The sequence below is a fragment of the Annulohypoxylon truncatum genome (assembly GCF_022578515.1).
Source record: "Annulohypoxylon truncatum strain CBS 140777 unplaced genomic scaffold F4807scaffold_20, whole genome shotgun sequence".
Lineage (NCBI taxonomy): Eukaryota > Fungi > Ascomycota > Sordariomycetes > Xylariales > Hypoxylaceae > Annulohypoxylon > Annulohypoxylon truncatum.
Genome location: NW_025953806.1, coordinates 280,956 through 302,987, shown reverse-complemented (window position 1 = coordinate 302,987; position 22,032 = coordinate 280,956). Strand labels below are relative to the sequence as shown.

The 22,032-nt window shown below is 50.6% G+C and overlaps 9 protein-coding genes across 9 annotated transcripts; 3 read left to right on the top strand and 6 right to left on the bottom strand.

Moving 5' to 3' along the window:
* Nucleotides 1–195: 195 nt before the first annotated feature.
* F4807DRAFT_429469 (uncharacterized protein) lies at nt 196–2,310 on the top strand. Its single transcript, XM_047998334.1, has 2 exons — nt 196–367; nt 616–2,310. The coding sequence occupies exons 1-2, from the start codon at nt 245–247 to the stop codon at nt 1,930–1,932; spliced, it is 1,440 nt and encodes a 479-aa protein (XP_047853317.1). The 5' UTR covers nt 196–244; the 3' UTR covers nt 1,933–2,310.
* On the bottom strand, nt 2,297–4,025 carry F4807DRAFT_134273 (uncharacterized protein). Its single transcript, XM_047993024.1, has one exon. It carries the CDS (start codon nt 3,889–3,891, stop codon nt 2,662–2,664), a length of 1,230 nt encoding a protein of 409 aa, XP_047853316.1. The 5' UTR covers nt 3,892–4,025; the 3' UTR covers nt 2,297–2,661.
* Nucleotides 4,026–4,677: 652 nt separating this feature from the next.
* F4807DRAFT_429466 (uncharacterized protein) lies at nt 4,678–7,999 on the bottom strand. Its single transcript, XM_047998333.1, has 3 exons — nt 6,360–7,999; nt 5,604–6,308; nt 4,678–5,550 (listed from the first exon to the last, which is right to left on the bottom strand). Exons 1-3 carry the CDS (start codon nt 7,286–7,288, stop codon nt 4,986–4,988), a joined length of 2,199 nt encoding a protein of 732 aa, XP_047853315.1. The 5' UTR covers nt 7,289–7,999; the 3' UTR covers nt 4,678–4,985.
* A 366-nt stretch (nt 8,000–8,365) lies between these two features.
* F4807DRAFT_429461 (Clavaminate synthase-like protein) lies at nt 8,366–10,680 on the bottom strand. Its single transcript, XM_047998332.1, has 3 exons — nt 10,115–10,680; nt 9,351–9,994; nt 8,366–9,292 (listed from the first exon to the last, which is right to left on the bottom strand). The coding sequence occupies exons 1-3, from the start codon at nt 10,438–10,440 to the stop codon at nt 8,778–8,780; spliced, it is 1,485 nt and encodes a 494-aa protein (XP_047853314.1). The 5' UTR covers nt 10,441–10,680; the 3' UTR covers nt 8,366–8,777.
* A 34-nt stretch (nt 10,681–10,714) lies between these two features.
* F4807DRAFT_429457 (ATP-dependent RNA helicase eIF4A) lies at nt 10,715–12,869 on the top strand. Its single transcript, XM_047998331.1, has 4 exons — nt 10,715–11,231; nt 11,327–11,395; nt 11,458–11,816; nt 11,881–12,869. Exons 1-4 carry the CDS (start codon nt 11,120–11,122, stop codon nt 12,532–12,534), a joined length of 1,194 nt encoding a protein of 397 aa, XP_047853313.1. The 5' UTR covers nt 10,715–11,119; the 3' UTR covers nt 12,535–12,869.
* Nucleotides 12,870–13,225: 356 nt separating this feature from the next.
* On the top strand, nt 13,226–14,802 carry F4807DRAFT_468399 (uncharacterized protein). Its single transcript, XM_048002603.1, has 2 exons — nt 13,226–14,010; nt 14,070–14,802. Exons 1-2 carry the CDS (start codon nt 13,293–13,295, stop codon nt 14,513–14,515), a joined length of 1,164 nt encoding a protein of 387 aa, XP_047853312.1. The 5' UTR covers nt 13,226–13,292; the 3' UTR covers nt 14,516–14,802.
* Nucleotides 14,794–17,385, bottom strand: F4807DRAFT_452143 (dipeptidyl peptidase; the record flags this gene model as incomplete). Its single annotated transcript, XM_048000297.1, has 7 exons — nt 14,794–14,916; nt 14,987–15,042; nt 15,113–15,376; nt 15,452–15,547; nt 15,710–16,977; nt 17,032–17,233; nt 17,283–17,385. The coding sequence occupies 7 exons, from the start codon at nt 17,383–17,385 to the stop codon at nt 14,794–14,796; spliced, it is 2,112 nt and encodes a 703-aa protein (XP_047853311.1).
* An 822-nt stretch (nt 17,386–18,207) lies between these two features.
* Nucleotides 18,208–19,174, bottom strand: F4807DRAFT_134167 (NuA4-domain-containing protein). The gene is made up of 3 exons (XM_047993023.1): nt 18,981–19,174; nt 18,713–18,901; nt 18,208–18,580 (listed from the first exon to the last, which is right to left on the bottom strand). Exons 1-3 carry the CDS (start codon nt 19,113–19,115, stop codon nt 18,302–18,304), a joined length of 603 nt encoding a protein of 200 aa, XP_047853310.1. The 5' UTR covers nt 19,116–19,174; the 3' UTR covers nt 18,208–18,301.
* A 188-nt stretch (nt 19,175–19,362) lies between these two features.
* Nucleotides 19,363–21,938, bottom strand: F4807DRAFT_429450 (uncharacterized protein). The gene is made up of 4 exons (XM_047998330.1): nt 21,504–21,938; nt 21,356–21,446; nt 21,132–21,296; nt 19,363–21,079 (listed from the first exon to the last, which is right to left on the bottom strand). The coding sequence occupies exons 1-4, from the start codon at nt 21,605–21,607 to the stop codon at nt 20,051–20,053; spliced, it is 1,389 nt and encodes a 462-aa protein (XP_047853309.1). The 5' UTR covers nt 21,608–21,938; the 3' UTR covers nt 19,363–20,050.
* Between the last annotated feature and the right edge of the window lie 94 nt (nt 21,939–22,032).

The window sequence follows — 22,032 nt, the reverse complement described above, 5'->3', positions numbered from 1 at the left end:
AGATCTACTACCTATGTAGGTATTCACGTTATTTATAGACATGTGATGTAACACAGATATGCGATTAAACAGCCAAACATTCCCATTGGAAAGGCCGCCCCACACCGGACCTCGGAGCTACCAAAGATCGATGGAACGATCAAATAATGGGGCTGTCGGATCTTTTCATCTTTTTCTTCTTTCCATCTCCTCTGCATCTTCTGTATCCACGAACTACGTCAGCCCTCCCAACCTCCTGCAGGATATGAATTGTCAAAATCTCGTTCAGACCTTGATAGAGTCTTTTAACGCCTTAGCCGATGAAGTCCAAAACCTGAGTGACAGGCAAACGGTCTTGGAGCATAAGCTCCGATATGCTCATGAGCAAGTATGGCATAATATTCCATAACACTCCAATCCTGGATCCGTTCTAGCCCGTTCTATTCCTTCCTCCCCTTATCCCCCTTCTCCGCCTTATATGATGAGAAATATTAGCTCTAGATCAAGAGCTACCTTTGTTGTAGCCGTGTTTGACAACATACCACAATACTCTGATACACTGCGCGAAAAATTACACTTTCTTGATTACAAATAATATTTTCCGACGTCCGAGACTAACATCATCCGCTCCGATAGTTCCAGTATCTAGCCGACAAATATGCCCCGGCGGCGTCTGAGATCTCGGAGACCTTACTGAATCTGCAAATTCCTCCCGAATTGCATAATCCGTCCTTAGCAAATAACAGCTTCGTTCCGTTGCCTAAGAGGAAGGCATCCGACTCGAAACATCAGATCGCCGTAATCATCAGGGAAGGGAGACGTGTCGCCTCGTCCCTGACAGCTACTAGCAAGAGCAGTCGTTCAAGTAGAGATAGCGTCCCTCCCACGACTATGACTACCCTTTCAACCATCCTCGAGCAAGATTTCACTGTCCAAGGGAAGAAGGGCAACTTGAACTGCCCGTTCTCTCAGCCGAATCCCAACACGGAGGAGAAGCAGGATAGTGTTCCTCATGATCAACCAAGCACGGTCCCGCACGATTCTCAAGATCCTATCTGTGCAGCCATGGTAGATGATCCTACCTCACAACCTGCAGCCTCTAAGTGCCCAATTCGCTACCTGAATCAGCACTCACCCGAAGAGATCGCCCACTACCTAGAAACTCACAAGCATGAGTTACCGAGGAGTCACGAGGTCTGCGTGAGGAGATATCAGAAGAACGAGGACCACATCAAGAAGTTAGACGCCAAATACGGCAATCTTGCTAGTATGGTTGAGGGTCTTAGTCGCATTCATCAACCCATGTTACCCGAGCAGGATACACGACCCCAGAGCGAGGTTGAAAGGACCTCGAACGAGCGCGTGGAGACCTGGGCCCAGACGGTCAGCGCGACAGTTACGGACGATCCAGAACGTACCGTCCCAGAGCACGACGAAGATTTGGAGAGACGAAGCCACTTCGACAGGCCCCTTAAGGAGGTCCGTGTGGGCGAGTCTCCGAGTCGCCCCTGGGGTATCTCAGTGCCGGTCTTTGATGCTCCGATCAACGGCAATGGGTTGGACCGACCTGAATCTCCTCCCCCAGCCCCCGTCAAAATTCCCTCATCTCTATCGCCGGAGCCAGACGGAACGGCGGCAAAGCAGCCTGGGAAATGTCCATTCGACCACACGAAAATGGCGGGAATGATGAATGGCTCGAGCCCTATCAAACGCGAAGATAAGAGTTCCATCAGACTTGCCGATATCCCGACAAGCAGTCAGACTTCTATTCCGGCGCATGAGCCGCGTCTTGCAGCGAGCCAGCCTCCCCAACCTGCGTTTATTAATCCAACCGAGGCAGACTACCGCAAGCAAGACAACAGGCCACAGATGCTCTTTACTGGTCCAGTTTTCATCGGCTACCCCATTGAGGATGCAATCCGGTTTATGCAGAGCTTCCAGGGACAGCAGTGATATTCGTCGAGCTTGGCATAACCTCGTATGGGGCGATTAGTTGGATTCACATGACGAGCAACGAGCCAAGTCTACTATTTGCTAGATCTTTCGACATTATTTTGCAGCCGAGCAAGGTGTTAGGTGGAATTTGAATAGACACGTTTGGTTTATTCACCCAGGAAATACGCTCTGAGGGGGTTGAGTCCTTACATAACGAAATGAATTTGTAGCAGGCGTTTGTTATTTACTGGTTATGAATAGCATCAGTTGGGCGTTAGGAAATGGGACAACGACATGCACAGGACGGACGACATGATACCCCTCAAAGTAGGAAATTGCTTTAGTTAATAGTTGATAATGACCACAAGATCAATACCAAAAATATCGCATTGCAACCTTTTCTCTTTTACGATATCAGCATTTCCCCGGCCTAGCCATCCCCGTCCGTGTCTAACTATTGCGATATGATAATGATCTTGTACTTGTATGCCCGTACATCCCAACCACCCAATCCCAATACCAAAACCCCAAGTCCCCGTTCCAAAATGCAAAAATGCGAGCTGGCCTTATAGTCTTATACTCCCTCTCCGTCTTTCTTTCTTTACCTCGCTCGAAAACGCCAAACAAAACATACCGTTGCCCTTACTCCCTTACCCCGTACACGAAACCCTTATTGAGAAACTTTCAGATTACAAAATTCTTATGTACGCAGTCTCCTTTTTCTCCCCTTTCCTTTCTTCTTTTCTTTCAGTGATTCTGCTTCCCGTTTCCATTCCCGTTCCCCTCTCCCTCCGTATCCTCGTCCCGGTATCCGGACTCGAGCCCCTCCGTCTCCCACAACGAGATGTCATCGTCGTCCATCAGCGCCGCCTCGTCCGCCTCCCCGGGCCTCTGGCCCAGCACCCCCTCCTCGAGGTCCTCGTAGCTCAAGTCCACGTCGCCTCCTCCACCCGCACCGCCATTCTCAGCCGCCTCCTCCCGCGCTAGCTCGTTGGCGCGCGCCATCGTGCGCCGGTATATGAACAAGCTAAGCGCGATGCCAACGGCGGACCCGACCAGCATGCTGAGGTAGTTGACCACCTTATCGCCGACGCTCATCTCGTCGCCGCTCTCGGCCAGCAGCGCGAGCCGGCTGCCGATGAAGACGTGGACGAGCAGCTTGGGCGTCGCCATCGCCGTCGCCGTCGCGAAGCGCAAGGGCGTGATAGTAGAAATCGTAGCGAGGAAGCCGTTGCTCAGGCTGAAGGGTAAGGGGCAGAAGCGGATGGCGGCGAGGACGAGCAGGCCGTCGCGCCTTAGCACCTGGCCCAGCGCCACGAACCGCTTGTCCGCGCCGACGAGCGAGTGCACGTAGCCCGCGAACACGGTGCGGCTCGTCAGGAAGGCGGCGAGCGACCCGAACACGGTGGCGCCCGCGACGATGGGCCAGCCGCCGGGGAACCCGTACACGAAGCCCGCGACGGTCACGCACGTACTATACCCGATCATGGGCGGGAAGCCGCTGAGGCACGTCATCAGGAAGACGAGGACCCAGCCCCCCGGCAGCGCGCGCCACCCCTGGGCCACGGGCCCCAGCGCCTTGAAGATGCGGTGCGAGTACACCATGCCGAGGACGAGGAGCACGTTGGCGGCGAGCAGGGCGAGCACGAAGAGGACGCGCTGCAAGGGGGTGAGCGTGTAGAATAGCTTGAGCATCTTGTTGGCGAGGGTCAGGCTCCCGCGCATCAGGCGCTGGCCCAGCGGCGCGTGGGACTCGTCGGAGGCGGCGGCGGACCGCGAGTACGGCGTTGATAGACGTCGGCTATTTTGCCCCGAGGCTGGGCGCTGCGGGCTCGGACGCACCCACGGAGGTACGACGGCGGTGGCGTCTGTTCTCGGCGAGCTCGAGCGCGGGGAGGGAGAGGGAGACGGGAGAGGCGAGGGCGTGGGCGAGAGCATGGGCACTCGGGCCTCAGCAGAGAGAGGATCGGGTGGCATTTTGAACGGGACGTGCGTGCGTGCGTGCGGTGTGGTATGATGCGGCACGGCACGGTCTAAGGTTTTCTAGACTTTTCGTGTCGAAAGGGAAGGTCCTTAAACTTAACGGATCATCGGTGCAGGTTGCAAAAGCTCTACGCTAGTTGGAAGTACAAGGGAGGCAAGATAGACGGATCAAGTTCGATATCGCGTTTAACAGTCGATTTAGATAATTACTTGCGACGAACACTAGCTGTCCATATTTGCTAATACGGTAACAAGCAGGAGATATGGCGATGATGAGATCACCTAAGGAGGTTGGCACTTGCAAGCTGAAGGTTGGAAAGTTGGAAGTTAGAGTTAGGGAGGTCTTAGGTAACGCATCGCTAGGATCGCAAGGTGTCAGGGACGCAATGTTGCTACCTATCCACATAATAACGTTTGGTCAGATTTGAGCGGCCGAGAGCTAAAAAAGCAGACCAATGGGGAAGGGGCCATGCGTTAAGTATCTCCATTAGTAATTACCTTGGAGTTACCAAGTTAATAGGTACTCTTCGTATACTGACATTGTGTATTGCATCTATACGGTGTAACAATGCTAGTGAGACGATGAGGTGGGCTGTACCTTTTATGTTGTGTTATGTACGACAAGCCGACTCAGCCACAACAGAATCCGCAGCAATGGAAGAACTGTAGGCATCCATCAATGATTTCTTCCATCCAAGTAAGATAGCTCACGCTAATGGAGAGGAAGAAGGGATGGGATCAAGTCATAATGCATGAAACACATGTGAACTCCTCAAGTCCCTCCAACTTGACGTCTGAGACGTCGCAACTTGGCTATAGAAGTACGTACCCATAAAATACCTTGAAACTTTGCGCGATGTACCTTTGATATCGTATTACATCATGCTCGGTTAACTCCGAGAAGTCGAGAAGTCGAGACCATTCGACCGGCCCGCATCGGCCCGCGTAGCCCCTTTAGAGCTCCCTATCTAAGGCTTAATTCACATGACATAGTACACCTAGTATTAGGTATTTTGGCAAGGATTGGCGTCATAACCATTTAAGAGAATATTTCAGTTTTCTTTATTAGTCGCATTATCTGCTCCTAGTCACCGGCCTCTGCTACCACTTGGTCCCTTAGGAGGATCTCGAACGAGAAGCCTGACTTTTCCATCGCCAATCTCAACGCCCTGGCTCAGGATATCAACGTCCTCCTTAGGCTCCTCCTTCTCCTTCGATCCATCCCTAGCAAGGGACTTATCCCAGCTTCGGGCATCGATCCCGAGAATGCCTCCCATGTTATTACGATCTCCGGGAACCGAGAACTCACGATAGGCATATCTCCACTCGTTTAAGAAGTTTCTGATCGCCTTGCCCACCTTGTCCTTCCCATTCTTACTGTGGTGGCCCGTTCCAGTGATAGCATATACGGGTTTGCTTTCTTTGCTGTTGTCTAGAAGAACCCTCTCCAGGTATTCGACAGCCTCGTCCGGGTGTAGGCCGTGCAGATCCACGAATATTTCCGAATTGGACGTGTTATGCTTGTTACGCTCCTCGTATAATTCCCTTGCGGCCTCCCGATGAGCTTTTCGCATCAGGTCGTTCTCGCTTTGGCCACGAAGACTGAGAGCCTTTGCCGCTCGCGCATCGTTGCGGTTCCATGCCTGTGCAGCACTAAATACAATATTAATATATGCTCATAAGTAGGTTCATATGGTTCAACAAACCTCTGTAAGAACTTGTTTCGGAGACCACCATGCTTGATGGCCTCCTGACGGGCCTTAAGATAGGCTTTGTTAGCTCTATCTCCTGTCTCCAGCCATGGAATATGTTTGGGCATAGGAATAGCTTGGGCAGCGGCGCTGTTCTCCCCGTTCTTTACGTTTGTGGCACTCCCATTGCGGCCGATCTTCTTTGAATCTTGTCGGCTAGGCCCAGATCCGGGACCGGGAGATGGTGACATTTTCACAATATCAGCTAGAGAGCTTGGAGCGAAGTTCTCCTTGTGCCCATGACCATGTCCACCACGCTTGCCATGGTGCTTCTTATTGGGCTTAGCAGAAGCGGACCCAAGAGAAGGAAAAGCATCGTTGTCGTCTATTGACGGGGCACTCATGCCTTCCTTCGTTTGGTGCCGGCTTCCAGGCCGCGAACGCGGACGGGATCCATCGCTGCCTGCGTAACCGTGTGGCTTAAGTCCGGGCGGAGGAGTTACTCCGGAGGTCGGATAATTGAAACTCGCCGCATAAGGATTCAATTCCGGCGTGCTCGGTCGAAGTGATGGGAAGGAGCTGAAATCCTGAACCTGCAGGTTTTGGCTTTTCTGTGGTGGCGTATTGGTGCCATCTACGTTAAGGCGGTTCACGAGGTGAGCTGGATCGTGAGAGAAAATGCACGTGTCTCCAGCCAGGCAATTACCCATCACCCAGTACCTATTAGATTAGCACAAGCAAATCAAGCTTATTGCACAATCCTTAACTTACTTGCAGATATGATTGCTGAGATCGTGGCTGAATCGACAGTCCGCACGAAGGCATTGTCCAGTAGACAGATAAAACTTGCAAATAATCCCAGCCTTCTGTTGCGTTGATGGTGTTGTAGGTCTTCCTTCCGGTGTCATGGACTTTCCGATGAGGACACTTTTAGATTCGGGGGTAAGTCCGGAAGCATTTGTTGAATCTTGATTCTGGGTTTCCATTATAGACGCAATGGTAGCACTAAGATCGTAGCCATGCATAGAGAGAGCCAACTCAATCTCTTCGTCGGTCTTAGATTGGCCGAGGATTGAGCGAAGCATGTCATACGGGGTCATGTCCGTCTGCTGAGCAGATACATATTCAGGGGCAGCGGCGTTGAGGCCACTAGATGTACCCACGGATGAAGCAATGCTAAGTGCATCGTCACTCACTAACCAATCAACGTTTTCAGCTTGTAGATCACCGAAGATCTCCTGAGAGGGACTCGTATCGTTGGCAAATTCGTATGCATTCAAGTTTGGACTATGTGGTATTACTGGAGCAGCGAACGCGAGCCGGGGCGACGGGCGCGGAGACGAAAAGGGAGACACAGTGGAGGATTTCGTACGGCTTAGGTTGGTTGGAACAAAGCCCGGGGGAGCTAAGGGGCTTACTCCCAGCCGAGGAGAACCTGACAAAGGGGTCGAGGAACCCCGCCACGAGGCTGGAGATGGTCGACGAAGAATTGTTTGGCGTATGGGGGGAGGTGAGGTCGCACTACCCCCTCCTTCGCGAAATCGCCATAGCACGTCGAGTACCGCATTCTCTAAGCTCGATCCGCTTAAGGTCGTCTCTTTCTTCAGCAGCTCCTCGAGTTTATCCGTTTTGTCGTCGTCGTCGAGGTCCGGATCCTGCAGGACAGGGAGACATATTTCGAAAGTTTCATCCGAAACCATGATTACGCGACTTAAAGAGAAGGTTAGGCGTTAGCAGAGCTTCGAAAGCAGGTGATGAAGTAAGGGGCATAAGCACAATAAGAAAGGACGGTGATGGAATATATCAAGCCCAGCTAACACGTAATGGAGGGTAGGCGAGGCCGGCCGATATCAAACATAAGCAAGCTGAGAGCTATCGTATTAGAGAGAAGGAATGGTGTACCTACATAGCCCGGATAGCCTAGATAGGAGATGGGCGAGAAAGGGAAAAACGAGATAGGCGCAAGAAGGCAGAAAAAGACGGAGGGTTAACTAAAAGATGGGTGCCACAGAGAATAAGCGACTATTCGCATTATGCAGATGCCGTGAGACGAGATCCGAGTATTGAAGAAGAGAAAATGGACCTGACAAAGCAGGTGGAACGAATGTGTGTCTGACGAGTATTGTATTGTCTGCGTAGTAGTAGCGTGGTATTGTAGTATTGTAGTATGGTAGTATGGTAGCACTGCAAGTGTATGTAGTAATGTTGTATTTTTGGGGATTTTAGCTGTCTGGCAGCGTTATGGATCAGAAACTAGAAAGCCTTGTTGGGACTTCAGCTCCCAAGACTTGCAAGAACCAGCAAGACTGGCAGACTGGCAGATGGCAGTTGCACTTGCGTGTCGCGGTAGCGGAACAGGGAGGCTTCAATCACAGGAGAGACGTGGGAAACCAGTCAAGAACCAGTCAAGTTGGAAGGTCTGGACGGCTTGATGCAATCGATGTGGGGGCTCAGCTAGGTAATATTAACGACCACTAATACTAAGTACCCGGCACACTACTAACCCGTGCCGTATAGGTACATATATGTACTTATTCGTCACCTGCCAAATACCTATTACGCCTGCTAAAACCCCATTAATACCCCACCCTTCTAAGTATATATACTTCAATGTAAGGTACAAAAACTGAACATTGAACAATGAACATGCTGAAAGTTTTGGTCGGGGTCCCGGCTTTGTCTCTCGAAACGCCCCGTACCACTAAGACCTCTTCTTAAGACTTCCGTATAACACATCATGTAGTACGGTCTCAATACGGGCGAATGCGCCTCCCCAGTGTCTGATTTGAGTCTGATTTGAGCACTTTCTACACCGAAATACTCCCAATAGGTCCGAGTTTAATTGCCTAGCTTCCTATCAACCGAACTCTATTGTACCTTGCAATTCTAAAAATGTGTATACTAAATATGCGCAATGTACTATGCAGTAAGCCTTGTCAAAAGTGAGGCCCTGATCCTAAGTGTCTTACTCAATCTGAATCATTATACTTGTCCATGGTGCCGGAAACAGGTAGTACGCCATAGAAACTTTCTCAGAGTGCAAGCCACTTACATTCTTTCCTCTGCTACTAAGCCACCTCCTAGAAGACAAGGCGTTGGCCAGGCACTGAATTCAGCCCGCCTTATAATCGGTGCATGTCTGTTGATATAGACTTTCTGGCGTTTTATCTCAATTTTGGTACTAAGGAGTCAAGGTATCTCATCTTCATCGTCACCTCCAAAGCCAAAACTAAATCCACCAGCATCATTTTCAGTATCATTTGTTTTCCCGATCGCCTCCTCCCATTTTCGTTTCTTGTTTTGATTCCTCCTTTCTAGCTCAGCAATAGCCTCGTCGAGAAGGTTGGGATAATGGGCTCTCAATCGCTCTTCGAAAAGCTCATACGGGCTCTCGACGTTCCCCTTGAAGCCGGTAACCTGGTCTGGCTTATCTTTGAGAAAAGATAGCACATCTGCAAGGTGTGACTTAGGGACAAAGTTCTGAGTGAGAGCTATGCCAGCCTCAAGATTTACGACTAGATGCCACCAGCCGCTCGGTACATGTAAGATTTCGCCTGCCTTGCAGACGCCCTCCACACAACCCGGCAACGTACGTGCTTCCGCATGGAACTCTAGTAACCACTCAGCTATGCTTAGCGGACTAGTGACCTCGCTGCTATCCTCCGAAACATAGACGCCAGGAACCTGCGCCGTCGGGGGAAACACTGCAACCATATATAGTCAGCCGTCGATATTTGCAAAAGATACTTCCCAAAAACTTACTAATCCAATATTTCGAGCCTTCCAGAACGGCATTCCAAGCGCTAGTCGCATTCGGATCTTTGTGGAAAGTCGAGCCGCTACGTTCAGGGCCGATGATAAGCCAACGATGAGCAGGCCTTTCTTCATCAAGCAACTGAAATAAATCTGGCCCAAAGCACTCAGGTGGCCAATATACGGCGCCTGTCTCTTTTCCGATCCGAATATCCATCTTCTTCGCGAAACCCTTATCGAATAGATATAGGGGGCTTTCATCCTCGTTATTCGACATGTACTCGTGGTAAATCGAGAAGGGCCAATCTACAGCTTCGGCTCGAAACTCGACGTTCGAGTACTTGCTATTTAATTTCTGGATGTTCCAGTCACTGCAAACTGGCCATCGTCGAATGCAGTCAGTCAGTATGAATGGCTTGCTGCTCCAACTCTCTGCAAAATCATCATAGCTAAGTTGTTTAAACCGTTTAATCTGGTTTGCTTCTGGAATGTTTGACGAGTACTTCTCAAGGACGATATGAGCACAGGCGAATGGTCTATGTATAACATCGGAGAAGACGTTACTACAGTCGATCCTAGACCGCCAGCCAGCTGGAGCCTTCAAAAGTGTGTTTCTCCACGAACCTTTCCAGGTTAGAGGTTGGAAGTTAGCCCTAAATGGTTAAGTAGACGAATCAGTCAGATGGCACATGAGATATGTACATATATTAACCCTTCCACCAAGGAGTCATATATGACTCTTTTCTTTCACATGATTATAGCATGCCACTTACTCGAGAAATAAAGCTTTCCACAAGTCGTCTAGCTGGCAAAAGGCATAGAGAAAGCGGCAACTGAGCCCGATGTTTCTTAGGGATGAAGTGTCGAGATATTCGAGAATCTGCAGAATCATCTCATCTGGGAGTTGACCCAACGAACCAAGGGATCGGCGAGCGGATGGGCCAGATACCAAATACTGGTTACCGAGCGGCTTAACGCCCATTGGGTGAACGGGGATAGAATCTGACGATATCCTGGTGGTTGGCATACCCAGTTCGCCTCCGTTTGTTATTGAACCTCCACTAACGCCCCCTTGATTGATGTCTTTCGCTAGTAGCATGGTTACTGCCAGATAATTGCCCCTTTAGGCCAAGTTCTTAGTTGAAGGACTCAATGTGTGCCTGCGTGCTTGAGATTGGAATGCTTCGCCACACGGTAGTAGTAATTCAACGTCGATGAGTCACAAGATTGTATCCATTAAACTCATTTCCAGGCTGCAGATTTTAAGCCTTGTGATATCGTTGTATATGATGTTTTGTGGGCCATAAAATCGAGTCAATGGGAAGGAACTAAAAAAAAAAATCGTCTGAGAGAAGCGTGTTGCTGCGCAGCGTAGAACTTTCCACTTTCCTGCAACTGCCAAGGTACGAAGTTTAGGCCCCGCAATCAGGGTTTCCCCGAAGTTTTGCCCCCACTCAAATTTTTTTCCCTACCTCTTTATGTCAACCTCGATCTTGGGCTTTTCCTCCCACCTTCGATTTTTTTTTCCAATCGTAACAGATTAATCAACACAACACAGATTAACTACCACTGTCGGATTGTTTTTGCTCTCTTATTTTTGAGAGCATTCAGTCCATTCATTTCACGCATTTATTTTCTACGCAGGACGACTTGCCTTGTTGCAAAGTTCGTGCACGTATTTTCTTCATAACCCCACCAAAGATCGCCGCCGCAAGTCCTTTTGAATTCTAAGCTGTGCTTGGAATTCGAGAGGTCGCATCGATCAACTACTTGCAATCATGGCTACCGACAAGGGGCTCGAGGATATCGAGCAATCCCAGATCGAGTCTAACTATGACGAAACCGTTGACTCCTTCGATGAGATGAACCTGCGACCTGAGCTGTTGCGAGGTAAGATACAACATCGCCCGACCCCTAAATTTCTGCCAACTTCTCCCAAAACCTTCGCGACGACCAGCGGCTAACATGGTTTCGTTTCCCTACAGGTGTCTACGCTTATGGCTTCGAGCGGCCTTCTGCTATCCAGCAGCGCGCTATCATGCCTGTCATCAAGGGTATGTATTTACGCGACTAGTTCCTCTATCGTCATATGCGCCAAATATTAACCTGCGAGTAGGTCACGATGTAATTGCGCAGGCCCAGTCCGGAACTGGCAAGACCGCCACCTTCTCCATCTCCGTTCTTCAGAAGATCGATCCCACCGTTAAGCAGTGCCAGGCACTGATCCTTGCCCCGACCCGTGAGCTGGCTCAACAGATTCAGAAGGTCGTCGTCGCCATCGGCGATTTCATGAGCATTGAGTGCCATGCCTGCATTGGTGGAACCAGCGTTCGTGAGGACATGAAGGCACTTCAAGATGGTCCTCAAGTCGTTGTCGGAACTCCTGGTCGTGTCCATGACATGATCCAGCGACGTTTCTTGAAGACTGACGGCATGAAAATGTTCGTCCTAGATGAGGCTGATGAGATGCTTTCTGTAAGTACCTCATATACAAAAATCAATATGATATGCCACCAGAGATACTAATATTTTTATGCAGCGTGGTTTCACGGAGCAGATCTACGACATCTTCCAGCTCCTACCCCAGTCTACACAGGTCGTTCTTCTCTCTGCCACTATGCCCCAGGACGTTCTTGAGGTCACGACTAAGTTTATGCGTGACCCGGTCCGCATTTTGGTCAAGAAAGACGAGCTTACCCTTGAGGGTATCAAACAATTCTACATCGCCGTCGAGAAGGAGGAATGGAAACTTGACACTCTCTCTGATCTGTACGAGACGGTTACCATCACCCAGGCCGTCATCTTCTGCAACACTCGCCGAAAGGTCGACTGGCTCACTGACAAGCTCACCGCCCGTGACTTTACCGTGTCCGCTATGCACGGCGAAATGGACCAGGCTCAGCGTGACTTGATCATGAAGGAGTTCCGTTCCGGATCTTCTCGTGTCCTGATTGCTACAGATCTCTTGGCCCGTGGTATCGACGTCCAGCAGGTGTCCCTTGTCATCAACTACGACCTCCCTGCCAACCGTGAGAACTACATTCACCGTATCGGTCGTGGTGGTCGTTTCGGCCGAAAGGGTGTTGCCATCAACTTCGTCACTGCCGAGGATGTCCGCATGATGCGCGAGATCGAGCAGTTCTACAGCACTCAGATCGAGGAGATGCCTATGAACGTTGCCGACCTCATCTAAGCATCGACGGATCCTCTTACTAGTAGTGGTCTATTACATCGCTCGGATTAGATGGTCTGTGTTTTGACGCTGACTATGACGTTCCGAGGAATGAACCGACGAGGGTTTGATGTTCTCGTCTAGCATGATTTCATTTTACGCGTCTCACTGATGAGCCGTGGTCTATCAAGGGGGGTAAAAGATCCATTGCATCTGGGCATTTGCGGCTAGGTAGCACCTAATTCGGTAATGCATGTGGCCTGATGATAGGGATCGTGGACCAGGTTATCACTTCTTTCCGTGCTACTCTGTACCTAGGTCGCCAGTACTTTCCTAAATAAATGCTTTTTAAGTTATCTTGCTTCATTGTGGATAATGTGATTTTAAACTACGTGATCTTCGTTCGACATCCATATGTAGGAAAGCCCCCATGAACGATTCATGGATGTAAAATAACACCCGTCTGTTAACATCATACCCCCTTATAATCATAGACTCAAGCCTACGAGGTATACCATACACTATCGACCTTGTATGTAAACAAGGAAGGGACTGCTTGGCGTGCTCAGCAGTCAAACTAGGCAAGAGGAGTTGACTTGAACTATACAAGGTACCTTCCTCATATACAGCCTCCACGGCCACCCGCAAGCAGCGGGTCCTCCCAATTCTATTACGTTCTCCTTTTCCTATCCATTACATCAAATAATTGAACCTTCCAGCTAGATTTCTGCGATTCTATTGCCATAGCCCCCGCCAGTTTCACCTTTTCCTAATACACCATGCATCCTGCGGAAGAAACACAGAAGCTTGTTAAAGCGGCCCGATTAGAGGAGAAACTCCAGCGACCTGAGAACCAACTAAATGCCTTGAGGCTCCTTCAGGCACTTACAGTCAAGGAGATATATGGTGCTAAGAAACAACTGGAATTGATCGAAGTCGGTTTTACTAAGCTCCAAGAAACCAGCATTACAGAAGGCAACCGCAACGAAATCATTGAAAAACATCTGGAAGAACTCCGAAAGGATAAAGAGAGCTTTCAGTTGCTCATATCCGAGGCGGAAGCAACCACTCAGAGCACCAAAGACGGTCTCGAGGGCCTCAGAGCTAAAGTCAGCGACGAGTATTTCAAGCTGACCGCGGACAATGCCAGGTTTAGTAAAGACATCAAGACCCTCAATAAGCAGATTGATTACCACGAGAACCAACTATCTACTATCGAGGAAGCTGTCGAAGATTTTCACTCGACGCTACCGAATCCTCAGGACATCACTAAAATAAACGAAACGTTGACTCGCTTGGAACCTATGGTGAAGTCCTTATACGAGAAGCTCGATACTGTATCCAGGATCACCGTCGACCAAAAGGAAGCATTCACGGAGACCATCAACGACCACGCGCGGCTCCGCGAGTTTCTTGAAGCTTTTATTCCTAGACAAGAAGAGTTTTTCCGATTTCTGGAAAAGATACCTGAGATGATTTCCTCTATATCGTCGGGTGGTAAGGCTCGATCTTACAAAGGGTGTTTCCATCCGATTATACTAACTGGATCTTGCTAGACTTGCCCCTTAATGGGATGACGAGCGAGGAAAACCCTAGTCAATTCGCAAATTTCGGTTCCTCTGGACCACAACCACCGCAAAAAGCAGTTCTCATGCTTGAGCAATACAACCACTTCAGCAACTCGTATCGAATCAAGCGGCCCAAGAGCGAGGCTAGATTCATCAGACAGTATCTCAAAAAGATAGACCACAGAGCCGCGTGGCTGATCCAGATGAAGCTTCAGCAGGAATACCCCGATCTGGTGGAGCCACTCCAACGCCCAGAATTAAGCAACAAGACGGACGTGGTGATATTTCTCGATGTCAACAAGTTATCCTGGAATCATGTTAAGATCATAATGCGTCGGATCAACGGTAAGGAGTTGTTTGGCCTGTTGGAGATGGATGAACAGAGGGAAGGCATGCCCTTGCCTTATAGTAGACCAAGGATAGAGACGCTGTGACGGAGTTTCACACTTATCCCCCTGATTGCAACGAAAAGCCTCTGGCAACTACACGAAATGTCTAGCTGTGGAGAATTGTTGATGCCATTCATATATCCCCCACTATTGCTGAAGATCTTAGCCAGCCTTCCAATATACATAGACTGGATTTTTCTGCTACACTTATGAACATTTGTACGAGCATTTCTCTTGTAGCAAATACCCAGCTTTCCCTTCCATTTTGCACTCAATTTGTTCGCTTCTTCCCTTCAATTCATTGAACTCCGAATGCATGTAATTCATTTCAAGCTCAAGTTCTCCGTATCGTTCGATAGTCCGGCGGTGTCTAGGCCAGTGTACTTGTTGATCCAACCCAGTACCTCCTTATGCCAGACCAGAGAATTCTCGGGTTTCAGAACCCACTAGGGCAAATTTCCAGTTAGTAATCTCTCACTGTGTACTTTAATGCCATAATAGATTGTGATAACTTACATGGTTTTCGTCAGGGAACATCAGGAACCGGCTCGGAACACCGCGCGTCTGGAGCGCTACAGATGAAAATTCGCGTTAGCTACCATTCTCAACCTCGACCCTCTCAAAAATCCGGGCGAAACGTACCGTTGAACGCGGCCAAACCCTCCGATATAGGCAGGCGATAGTCGAGCTCGCTGTGAACGATGAGCTGGGGCGTGGCCCACTCGTCGACGAAGGCGGCGGGGTCCCAGCGCGCGTACCCCTCGCGGTTCTCCCATAGGGCGCCGCCCATCTCGTGGACGGGGAAGAAGAGCTCCTCGGTCGACCAGTTGCTCATGGTGCTGAAGATGCCGTCGTGGCAGACGAGCGCCTTGAACTTGCGGCCCAGCGGGTGGCCTTGGACCCAGTCTGGTTTCAGGGGAGGGTCGTTGTTAGTTTGGTCCGAAAGAGGATGAGAATGTGATAGGGGATGAGGAGACTTACTGATCATGTAGCCTCCGTACGAGGCACCTAGGGCCACGGCATTGGTCGTGTCGATGTAGGGGATATTGTCTTTGATGTACTCGAAGGCGTTCACCACTACAGGGTCGTCAGTCAGTAAATACCACCCAGAGCCAGGTCATAGAAGTCTTTTTTTTTTATGTCGAATACGTCACAAGGACGGCAGGATCGAGTAGAGAATATATCTTCCAAGATATGGGCAAAAGGGGCTAGTTATTATCCGAGAAGGCTGGTACTCACGATCGTTGTAGGGTCGTCCACCCCACTCGTTAGCAATCCCATCAGTGAAGGCCTGTCCGTATCCGGTGCTGCCAGTCGGGTTCGGCATCACAGCAACGTATCCCTGCTCGGCAAACACGGCCGGGTTCCACCTCGTGCTCCAACTCTGTCCCCACGCCCCCTGCGGCCCGCCGTGGATCAGGAACGCCAAGGGGTATTTCTTGTTAGGGTCGAAGTTTGACGGCTTCATCACCAGGGCGTGCACTTGGTAATCGCCCGCCCCCTTGTACCAGAACTCGTCCACTTGGCGGCTGGTCAGGCCGAACGACTTGCCCTCCTTAGAGCTAGACGATACGAGACCTTGTTCCTTCGAGCTGGGGTCGAGGATCGAGTACGCGGAGTTGTCGATGAGCGATGTGGACGTGAAGAAGAGACGGCCGTCGTCCTTGGACAGGTTGTAGAAGTCGCCGACGGCGCCGTCCTTCGTCAGCGGCTGCGGCAGATCCTTGGCTTTCAGCGGGCTCGAGGGGAGCTTGAACAGGATCTGGCGGCCGTGCTGCTCGGCCGTGACGTACAGCTCCTCGTCGTCGTTGCTCCACACGATGCCCTCGGGCCGCAGGTCCCAGCCGCCCTCGCCGTCGTCCGTCTTGTAGAACTCCTGCACGTTGCTCAGGTCCTTGACGTCGGGGACCAGCAGGAGCCGCCACTTGTCCGACTCGTACTGGCGGTGCCGCATGCGCTTGAACGCGACCTTGGTCCCGTCGTGCGAGAAGACGGGGACGCCCGCGTAGCCCTGCAACTCGCCCGTCTTGACGACCTGCGGGAGCGGCGCCTTGGCCTCGGTGAAGGTCTTCAGCGGCACATAGTACAGGTCCGTCTTCGTCCACAGGGCCGGGTTCAGGTCCGGGTCCTTCGACACGAATACGATCCCTTCCTTCCCGATGTCGTAGTCGTTGGCGTCGCCGAAGGGCGGCACTGGACACTCCAGCCTCGTGCCTGCTAGCGCGTTTACTAGGCCCGGACCCTGCAGCTTGAACGATCCACCCTCTTTCTTCAGCGCTCCGTAGAAGAGTCCCTGCCTGTTCTTGGATACGTACGAGTCCCAGTGGCGTACAAATAGGCTGGTGTAGACCTTGGCTGATGACTGAGGCTTGGCCTCGTTTGTCTGATCTAGAATATCCCCCGAAGGCGTGGTCGGGGCTGTCAAAGCAAAGGCTACGGTGCCATTACCGATGTCTTTTGCCTTGATATTGGACACTGAAGTGTTAAATGTAGTAATCTCGTAAGGACTAGGTGCGCATGTGAGTAAGGTTCTTCTACTGCATCTACTCGCCCAAACTTACTCCGATCCAGGCTTGGTTGCATCAGCTACGACCAGAGATGTGGTAGATTCTCCATTCTTCAGTAACACAAATTCGTTCTCCGAAATCCAGGTGGGCTCGGAATAAGCCGAGTCATCGAATAACTGAGTTGACTGGCGAGTCTCGATATCCAGGACCTTGATAGCGTAACTCCTAGAGTGTGACTCGAAAGAGTACTGGGATACTAGACGACATTAGCTTTATCTCTAACCATGGTAGTAATTAGGGCATACCGGAGAATAGAGCGAGGGTGCCGGCGGAATTGGGCAAGGCTGCGCTGCGGCGTGGCGCGGAGAGGAGCACCTCCGGGGTGAATTTGGTGGCCATGATCGTCATCGTGAATTAAGAATTGAGGATAAGAACAAGGATAGGTGAGATGAATTGGTCCAACTGGTCCAACGGACAGTAAGGCATGCAGGATAGCAGGATAGTATATATAATAGCTCTCAACAGATCACCGCATCAACCCTTTTAGGAAGCTCCCTCTGACCACGTACCGTTGACTTTGTTGTCCATCAAGGGCAATCCAGGCAGATCAGGGTCAGGGTCCATCAAGGGTGCTTAAAAAGGTGCCCACATTGACCCCTAGGTACCATTTACGTAACTAACCAGTTGCATTGGAGCTGTTGGGGTTTAGGTATTGGTTGCTCCCCGCTAGTAACTCCCGCCAAGTACTCCTGCCGGGTGCTCCCCGCATGTTTAAAAAGAAAGAGCTCACTCTTGACTGCATATGTAGGAAGGTATGTTGGTTCAAGTAACTCATAAAACTCGATTCATAGGTATGTATTTCACTTGTGAAAGTACTTTAAGTACGAGACACAGGGCATATGCCGTTATGCCATCTCGTACTTGGGTGTATTCTCGCGTTCACCCAGCCGGTCGGGTATCTCAAGGAACAGGATATGCGAACTTTAATGCGTGAAACCCTCCGAAGAAATCAATGCAAGAATGCCCTCTCTCCCTGTTCCCTAACAGGAATAATTTCCCGATTGCTTCAAAACGCCGTGAACCCCCCCAAAACCCTTACTCCGAATCGTAGTTGTTGGCGGACTCGCACATCATGACGACGGATGCGATGAAACGGCTTAAGTCGAGCAGGGTGCATGACTCCTCGTTTTCGCCGCTGCCGTCCAGGTTGAAATACAGTCTGCCGTCCAAGTAGTACAGAAAGGTCGCGTTCATCGGAGCGTTGAAGACGATGCGATCGTTGCAGTAGCCGCAGGGGCAGGCGTAAGACTGGCGAACGGGTCGCTCACTTCCTCGTAGCGCCGAAGTGAGTGCGGATCTTCTTGCCGTCGCGCGACTCATTCTCGCTCTCATCGTCGTCCGCATCCTTGTCCTTTCGCGGCTGCCCGCGCTTCTTCGACGGCTTGCTCCCCTTGCCGGACGACTTCTCCGTCGCCGACGTCGGGGTGGGCTGGTTGGAGCCGCCGTCGCGGTCGCCACGGTCGCCGCGGGCGCCGAAGGTGGCGGAGACGGGGGTAGGCGCGGCCGGAGTGGAAGCGTTAGAAAGCGCATCGACATTGTCGGGCTACGGTAGAGTAGTAATGTTAGAATATTTTTCGGCGATAAGTGCGACGGGAAAGTTGGAGATGGAAAATCACGGTGTGTAGGGTACGAGGTGCTAGAGGCGAAAAGAAAAAAAATACACGGTGAGACTTACATGTAGAATGTTGTGTGAAATCGATGATCTTGACCAGATGTAATCCTCTTCTTTCAACTCGCCTTGCTTGCGTTGCGCGGCGGAACTCGTGCCCTTGATGTAATTGTCGAAACCTTTGACGATATTGCCGAAGCGTGTATTGCTTAGGTACTTGGCTTCGAGGTCGACAATGTTTTGTTCGAGTTGTGCCTAGTAGCATGCAATGGTTAGAAGTTGCAAAAGTCTTGACAAATTGCGAGGTGGAAAAAAATGAGAAGACGCGATTTACCAGTTGACGGTCCTGCTGTTTTCGTTTTGCGAGAAGTTCTTTGAGATTCTGCCGTTGCTTGTTGTATTCCGCGAGGGCAGCTTGACGGTCACCATTGGCAGCTGCACCCCCGCCGGGCTGGGTGTTTTCGGTCATTGTGAGTCAGCTGTAGAGGGTATTTTACTGCTGTTGCTATGGTGGCAGCGTGGTTGAAGATGTACGAGTTCACTTCTACTACCCAGATCGGGTTAAATACATGGCCCCATATTTAAAGTATGCTACTGCACGGTATACATGATGGTCAATGCACAAAACTGACTTTTGTTAGTGGCTTTCTTGTACCCATGTAGGTACTCTGATATGATTCTCAGCAGCATTTAATAACCACATTTGCAAGCAACATTGCTGAGACAATTGGGTCTTGAAATGGGCACATATATTCTACTGCAGTTCACAGTACTAACGTGGTATAAATGAGCATGTAATTCCTTGCTATAAGTCTAAAGAACAGATGAACATTGGGTCATTTCCACCAAAGCAACTTTACCCCGGACTGTATAAGTAATCACTAAAAGCATCAATAGTATAGTCACCCGTATTAATAATACTAGGCTTAAACATACCGTCATAAAGCTATTATTAAGCTAGTAACGTGATAAATATAGATCATAGCTTATCAAACTGCGTAGACGATAGCATATGCACTCATTCGAAGTCGAGCCTTGGTAGTAAGTCTATTGCCTCATCATCTATCTGCTATTTGCCATACAGTCATAAGCTAAAACGCAATGCTTGTTTTGTGTTACTGACCTCGAAGCCTTCACCAAAAGATAGAGTCAAACTGGACACCAATTGGCCTAATCATGCCTCCTTGGATGGCCCGGGTCTGCAAATCCTGCGAGTCTAGGAAGATTAGCCTCACCCCTTGACGTTGTCTCTACTTGAGGTGCTTCTCATCTTCTTTATTCGCTCCTTCAGAAGCTTTTCTCGTAGCTCATTGGCTCGCTGCTGCGGAGTCTTGGTCTGATGAAGAATGAGAGAGTCAGTTCTCAGTCTGATCAATCATATTATAAGACGAACGCCCTAAGGCCCTAAGAGGAGGAACCAACCTCATCGGCCGTCGAGGCCGCGTGTTGTCTTGGGGATTGGGGTCTATCTTCATCTTCCGAAATATCAGCTGATCTGTCATGGTTGCGAGGGGAATCAGCAGAGTATCTCCGCTTTCTCGAAGGGACGTCTCTAGCTTTGCTATCCTCTCTGCGTCTTCGCCGACTTCTCTCTCGTGGCCGCCTTACTTCCTCCGATGATTCGGACGGCGTTGGACTTCGAGTTGGAGATCGTCTTAATCTCCCACGACGGTTGGGCGAGGGGCTGCGACTGATAAGTTCGCGGACTGTCCTTCGTCTGGGACTACGGCTGCGTGATCGTGATGGAGAAGATGATGGGGAACGGCTAAGCCGTCGCGTGTCTCGACGTGGTGGAGACCTTGAGCGGCTAGGGGAGTCCGAATACCTGCGCCGTTTGGGCGCTGGCGAACGGGATCTACTACTCTCAGACCTGCTTCCATTGTCTGGTGAGGAGGTATTTTTGCGACCGACTCTACGACCCCTATAGTCTCTTACTCGCACTGGAGATCGATCTCGCTTTGCTGAGTTCCTGTAGCGAGGCGGTGACCGGCGGCCTCTAGAACGACGGCGTGGTGGGGTAGGTGATCGCCGGCTACGATCACTAGCCGTGCTACGCGATCGAGAACGAGACAGAGAATCCCTCGACTCGGGACTTGCAGAGCGGGATGAGGAGCGACCGCGTCGAAATTCCTGTCGACTGCCGCGTCGGTCTTGGGGCACATATCTGTCGCGGTCGCGATTGTTGTGGTACGAGTCCCGCTCTCGTCTCGGGGGAGAGATAGATCGATCGCCGCCCCGACCAAATCCTCTACCGCGACCTCCAAAAGCTCGATCGCCACCACGTCTCCCACCGCCGCGCCAGTTGTCGCCGCGTCCACCACGGAAGCTACGTTCCCGGCGTTCTCGATCTCGGATATCTGATAACTCGCGCTCACGGCGCTCTTGGTTTTCTCGTCTAATTCGTGACTCTTCGGCCGCCTTATCTGCATCGATCTAATAGCAGTTAGTACAGCTTTGGGAAGATGATACGATCGGGTTACAGTACCTTCTCCTGAATAAGTTCCAACTTCTTCGCCTCTAAAAGCTCCTTAGGCACGCCCTGCGGGTTAGACTGGGCGCTCAAGCAAAGGTTCCATAAATCCTTGCAGAACTGTGCGGTGTCCTTGTCGAGGAAGCCGGTAAGCTGGATCTGCATGGACTTGATGTCGGGCTGCGGCATCCATTGTCAGTAACTCCTGAAGCATAGCACGGCATCAAGTGTAGACTCACATATCTCGGCCCCTCGATCAAGTTAAAGCAGAGCTCGGTAACCACATCATCTTCGGATCCTAATATTTCGGAGATCTTGCTCGCAATCCATCTGCAAATGTCTCAGTTAGTTGTCGAGTCGCAGCAATACGTGCAGCAGGATACGAACTTCTTCATGACTTGAAGGTTGACCTTTTGCATGTCGACCTTCTGATTGAACTCGGGAGGGAATTTTGTCGCCCTTAAGAGCTTCGCGTCAACGCTACTCGCCATATTGCGCGTTAGCTGGGGTGGCAACTACAAGCCTTTTTTGTCCAGTTGTTAAAACAGTGAATGAGAATGCAGAAGGATTGAAGTGCAGGAAAAGGAAGAAGAAAAATGACGTCTGTGAAAACGCCAATCTGGCCTGGTTTAGCGTTTCAGTGGTTGTTAAGGTTGGATTCAAAAGCTTGGGATTGAAACTTCTTCCAGTTGGGAGCAACTGCCCGCTGCCACGGCGCCAGATGACTAAAGATTGCCGGTACCCATGTAATATAATGGAGAGTCGTGTGTGGTCCGTGCAATACTTAGGCCGGAAAACGTAGTCCCGAACCAAATGCGTAATCCCAAAGGTTTCTCCTCACCGACTACTGTACCTAGGGACCTGCTTGTTTAACAGAACTAAAATAGTGCATTAGGACTGCCGTGCTCGCGTTTGG

Coding starts and splice junctions, on each gene's coding strand:
- F4807DRAFT_429457 (XM_047998331.1), top strand. CDS start 11,120: ATGGCTACCGACAAGGGGCTCGAGGATATCGAGCAATCCCAGATCGAG. Junction 11,396..11,457: donor TATCATGCCTGTCATCAAGG/GTATGTATTTAC, acceptor ACCTGCGAGTAG/GTCACGATGTAATTGCGCAG. Junction 11,817..11,880: donor AGGCTGATGAGATGCTTTCT/GTAAGTACCTCA, acceptor ATTTTTATGCAG/CGTGGTTTCACGGAGCAGAT.
- F4807DRAFT_134273 (XM_047993024.1), bottom strand. CDS start 3,891: ATGCCACCCGATCCTCTCTCTGCTGAGGCCCGAGTGCCCATGCTCTCG.
- F4807DRAFT_429450 (XM_047998330.1), bottom strand. CDS start 21,607: ATGGCGAGTAGCGTTGACGCGAAGCTCTTAAGGGCGACAAAATTCCCT. Junction 21,447..21,503: donor AACCTTCAAGTCATGAAGAA/GTTCGTATCCTG, acceptor AGACATTTGCAG/ATGGATTGCGAGCAAGATCT. Junction 21,297..21,355: donor TGATCGAGGGGCCGAGATAT/GTGAGTCTACAC, acceptor TGGATGCCGCAG/CCCGACATCAAGTCCATGCA.
- F4807DRAFT_429469 (XM_047998334.1), top strand. CDS start 245: ATGAATTGTCAAAATCTCGTTCAGACCTTGATAGAGTCTTTTAACGCC. Junction 368..615: donor TCCGATATGCTCATGAGCAA/GTATGGCATAAT, acceptor CCGCTCCGATAG/TTCCAGTATCTAGCCGACAA.
- F4807DRAFT_429466 (XM_047998333.1), bottom strand. CDS start 7,288: ATGGTTTCGGATGAAACTTTCGAAATATGTCTCCCTGTCCTGCAGGAT. Junction 6,309..6,359: donor CTCAGCAATCATATCTGCAA/GTAAGTTAAGGA, acceptor CTAATCTAATAG/GTACTGGGTGATGGGTAATT. Junction 5,551..5,603: donor CGAAACAAGTTCTTACAGAG/GTTTGTTGAACC, acceptor TATTGTATTTAG/TGCTGCACAGGCATGGAACC.
- F4807DRAFT_468399 (XM_048002603.1), top strand. CDS start 13,293: ATGCATCCTGCGGAAGAAACACAGAAGCTTGTTAAAGCGGCCCGATTA. Junction 14,011..14,069: donor TTCCTCTATATCGTCGGGTG/GTAAGGCTCGAT, acceptor GGATCTTGCTAG/ACTTGCCCCTTAATGGGATG.
- F4807DRAFT_134167 (XM_047993023.1), bottom strand. CDS start 19,115: ATGACCGAAAACACCCAGCCCGGCGGGGGTGCAGCTGCCAATGGTGAC. Junction 18,902..18,980: donor AACAGCAGGACCGTCAACTG/GTAAATCGCGTC, acceptor GCATGCTACTAG/GCACAACTCGAACAAAACAT. Junction 18,581..18,712: donor TTTCACACAACATTCTACAT/GTAAGTCTCACC, acceptor ACTCTACCGTAG/CCCGACAATGTCGATGCGCT.
- F4807DRAFT_429461 (XM_047998332.1), bottom strand. CDS start 10,440: ATGCTACTAGCGAAAGACATCAATCAAGGGGGCGTTAGTGGAGGTTCA. Junction 9,995..10,114: donor TGGAAAGCTTTATTTCTCGA/GTAAGTGGCATG, acceptor TTAACCATTTAG/GGCTAACTTCCAACCTCTAA. Junction 9,293..9,350: donor AGGCTCGAAATATTGGATTA/GTAAGTTTTTGG, acceptor ATATGGTTGCAG/TGTTTCCCCCGACGGCGCAG.